The sequence below is a fragment of the Loa loa genome (genome assembly GCF_000183805.2).
Source record: "Loa loa unplaced genomic scaffold supercont3.613, whole genome shotgun sequence".
Taxonomy (NCBI): Eukaryota; Metazoa; Nematoda; class Chromadorea; order Rhabditida; family Onchocercidae; genus Loa; species Loa loa.
In genome coordinates, this window is record NW_018108793.1 from 9,614 (window position 1) to 13,665 (window position 4,052).

At 27.3% G+C, this 4,052-nt stretch overlaps 1 protein-coding gene across 1 annotated transcript; it reads right to left on the reverse strand.

Moving 5' to 3' along the window:
• Positions 1-697: 697 nt before the first annotated feature.
• On the reverse strand, positions 698-881 carry LOAG_12752 (hypothetical protein; the record flags this gene model as incomplete). The annotated part of the gene is made up of 1 exon (XM_003148264.2): positions 698-881. A coding segment is annotated over one exon (184 nt), but the record flags the coding sequence as incomplete, so codon positions are not given.
• Positions 882-4,052: the final 3,171 nt, after the last annotated feature.

A 4,052-nucleotide genomic window follows, 5' to 3' on the forward strand; every position in this document is an offset into this window, starting at 1 on the left:
TGGATGATTCTGTTGTTACGATATGATGATCCTGGATCTTGACAGTACATGATGAATTTAGATGATTCGGATGGCAAATCAATGGAATGTAATTGAATCTGGTGAGAGTAGATGAATTTGGTAATGATATATGATAATTCTGGTGACGGCAATAGCATATGATGAGTCTGATATGATGATACATGATGAATTTGATGATAATACATGATAAATCTGGTATATGCTGATTATGAAAAATTGTGATGTCACAAAATGCATGACCCTGGTGACAGTACCATGATGAAAAATAGATGATGAATTTAATGATTTTGAAAGTAAATGAAAAACGGTAAAATAATTTAATGGAGGAAAAAGAAAAGAAAGAAAGAAAAAGAATGCAAATATTTCTGATATTCAACAATTCGACAATTTCCCATATCTTTTTTTAATTTTCTTTGAGAATTAATTTAAATTTCGAGGAAAAAAAAAACCTTCAAAAGAAAAAATATTTTTGTTTTTTCTTTCTTTCTTTTTTTTTTCCTCCCCGAATTAAGCAATAATTTTATTATCCTAAAAATCACTCAGATTTTATTGTTAAAAAAAAAAAAAAAAACTAAAAATTTTTGAAAGAGCAAAAGAGGAAAAAGAAAAGATAAAAGTTACAAATGGGAAAAGTGATGAATGCCTCCTTAATGCATCAAGGGAATTAAACTAATGATTATAGCCGAAAAAATTTCTCATCTTTATAGAATTTAAAAAACTTTACTTTTGAACCACTATAATGATCATCATCATCATCATTATCAACATCAACATCAACATCATCAACATCATCATCATCATCAACATCATCACAACTACCACTATCATCATCATTATTATTACCACAATTACTATCATTGCTGCATATTCTTCATTCCTATAACAATCACATATCATCAATTGTCAGTTTATTGCCTCAACAGGATAAGCAGTAATAAATGTAACATAAGTGGAAAATGAGATGAAAAGGAAATGGAAGAAGGAGGAGAAGGAGGAAAAGGAAGAGGAAGAGGAAGAGGGAAGAGGAAAGAGGAAAAAGGGAAGAGGAGAATAGCAAATGCTTCATCATCAATCTATCTTAAGAGACAAAGTTAGATGATATCTTTAAGCTAGCTCTATTTAAAATCATAGCTATTCTACCACTACCGCTATCTTCTCTCATTATCTTTTTATTATTCTCATTTTATTTCGTTAAAATTTCACTTTTCCAATATTTATTTAAAATTATACCGATTGAAATTTGAAACTAAAATAACAACAATGTCGATTATTTCAGTACACTCAGACTCACATACATACATACACACACATACATACACATACATATACCACATACATACATACACATACACACATATACGATAATAATAGTAATAGGACAGACAAATATACAAACATTAAGAAAGATCAGTAAAACCCGATTAGACTGAACAACATCTCACTGATTTTCGCGAAATGCTTTAGCCATTGTCACCATTATTGTCATCACCTTCGCCCCTTAGCAATCACTGTCTATCCATTCTATTGTTCTTCATTATCTATCCGTCTGTCTGTGCATATGTGTGTGTGTGTGTGTGCGTGTGTCCGTCTGTCTGTGTGTTTGTGAATGTGTGTACACATATGTACATACACAATACTTGATATATAAATACATTACCACAGCTGACAATGACAGTATTGTCATCATTGTCACCCGCTATTATTATCATTGTTCTTTTAAGTGCTTTGAATGATAGACTGAAGTAGTCAATGAATTTTAAATTTGTTTTATTTAGCTAATGAGTCATTTATTTCAAAAAAAAAGAGAGACTATTTGTTTACTTAATTAGTATTTGCTTACTTGTTTGTCCATTTAAATAATGGACATTAGGCTAGCCAGTAAGTAAATAGTTAGTGAATCTTAAATTTTTTATTTTAACAAAATAAATTATTTTTTAAATAAGCGATCATTTATTTATTTGTTTGTTTACATGTTTACTTAATTAATTTACTCAATTACTTTATTATTTTATTATCAATTACTTTATTTTTATTTACTCAATTACTTCATTACTTATTTACTTAATTTTTGTCCATATATTTACATTCGATCCTATTTACCTTAATTTTTGGCTAAACTATAATGCCCTGCCTTAACTTATTTTACAAAATGATTTGATTTCATTGAAAATGATTTATTATTTTATATAAATAAAGCAATTGTCTCCTTTTTTAAGATTGTTTTAATTAATATTTTTGATTATTCAGCTGATATAATATTACAATAATCTAATCCTAATTTGATAACGAATAGCTGCTGTCATCTGTTAATTGTCACCTGAAAGTGATTCATAATGTCCTTGCTTTGCTTCCTTTACACGATATTAGATGAAATCATATTGGTGACAAAAGTCATCATTTTGATAGCTTGGTTGTTCATGAGGCTTCTAAAGATTTTTTACACTTTGTATTAGATGAGATTATATCTTTTCTAAATTTGAATTTTGATATTTCTTTCTTTTCTTTTCGATATGGTTACTCTCAAATTGTTTTACACATTTTTCGTGATCTTTGCTTGACCTTAGCCATTTCGTGACCTTAACTTGACCTTAGCCGAAAAATTAAATGTTGAAATTTTTCGTCAAAGTTGAGATTAGACAATGAAGATTGTGAAAGGAATTTAAATAAGTTTGAGAAGAATTACCACTCTTTATGCTATTTATCACAAAAAAAAAAACAAGAAATTGATTGATAAGTAATTTTCTAATTACCTGATCAATAATTAATCAATAATTACTTAATCTTTTTTAATGGGTAATTTTCTGCAAGTAATAAAATTGAAATTCAACAGATTTATGAAATTTTATTTAAATGGAAATTTTCGATTTGATAGGCCATTGCTCTTTTAATTCTATTTATTATTCCAACAATGTTGCAATCATCACTTTCTCCTTAATTTCAAATATCGTCACTAAAAAAAAGAAAAAAAAAGGAAAACGAAGTTCTGAATGTATTTATTTTACATATTTCTGAGAAAGATAAAATAAAAGCATAAAATGAATGTTATTTAAGATGAAATTTAAATTAAATTTTATACTCAAATCATAAATAGAAATAGGAAATTAAATGTTATCAATTTTCCATTTCACTCATTTTATCAGTTTAAGTAATTTCAAATACTATCAAATGCCATTGTTCCATTTATTTCTCATTCCCATCTCTTTCATATAAACTTGATTACCTTAGTAGTAGTTTAGTGATAACATTACTGATAAGTTCAATCTGCATCAATTGTTTTAAATAGGTTGCAAGCTTATCCTTGTATAGTGATAATTATCAGAAAAAAAAAAATTTTTAACACTCTTCAATATTATACTTTTTTAAATGATCTAAGATAAATTTGGAAATGACAAAATGTGTCACCTAAAATGTCACATATTATCAATTCGATATTTGAGTATAAAATTAAATGAATCATTGAAATAAACCAATAATGATACATTTTACTTCCACAAATATAAGCATGGAAATAGTCAAAGAGCATCGTTTCATTACATCTCCAAACATTATCATTCTAATCTTTCTCTCTCTCTCTCTCTCTCTCCTTCTCTCTCTCTTTCCTTGTTATGGAATATGATATGACAATGATTATTAGCTTATGATTATTTATTGCGATATAATTGCAAATTAGTGAAATTCAATAATCAATCGATATGATAATTCTTAAGATAATTCATCCGTATCCTACCAGTTAGTTATAATGTCCATTCATTATGTAAGAAGAAAAAGATACTTTTGATGTAAACATCCGTGATATTATCTCTATTCTCAAATTACCTCCCAAATGTTTCAATACAAATATGCAACATTTTTATGATACGGAAGAATTTTTCACTGCATATGTTTTATAAATTATATTTAATCGATTGACATTACAATAAAACTTGAAATGTTGTTGTTGTTGTTGTTATCATTTTTGTCGTTGTTTGTTGTTGTTTGTTGTTGTTGTTGTTGTTGTTCGTTGTTTGTGTTGTTGTCGTTCTTTTTGTCGT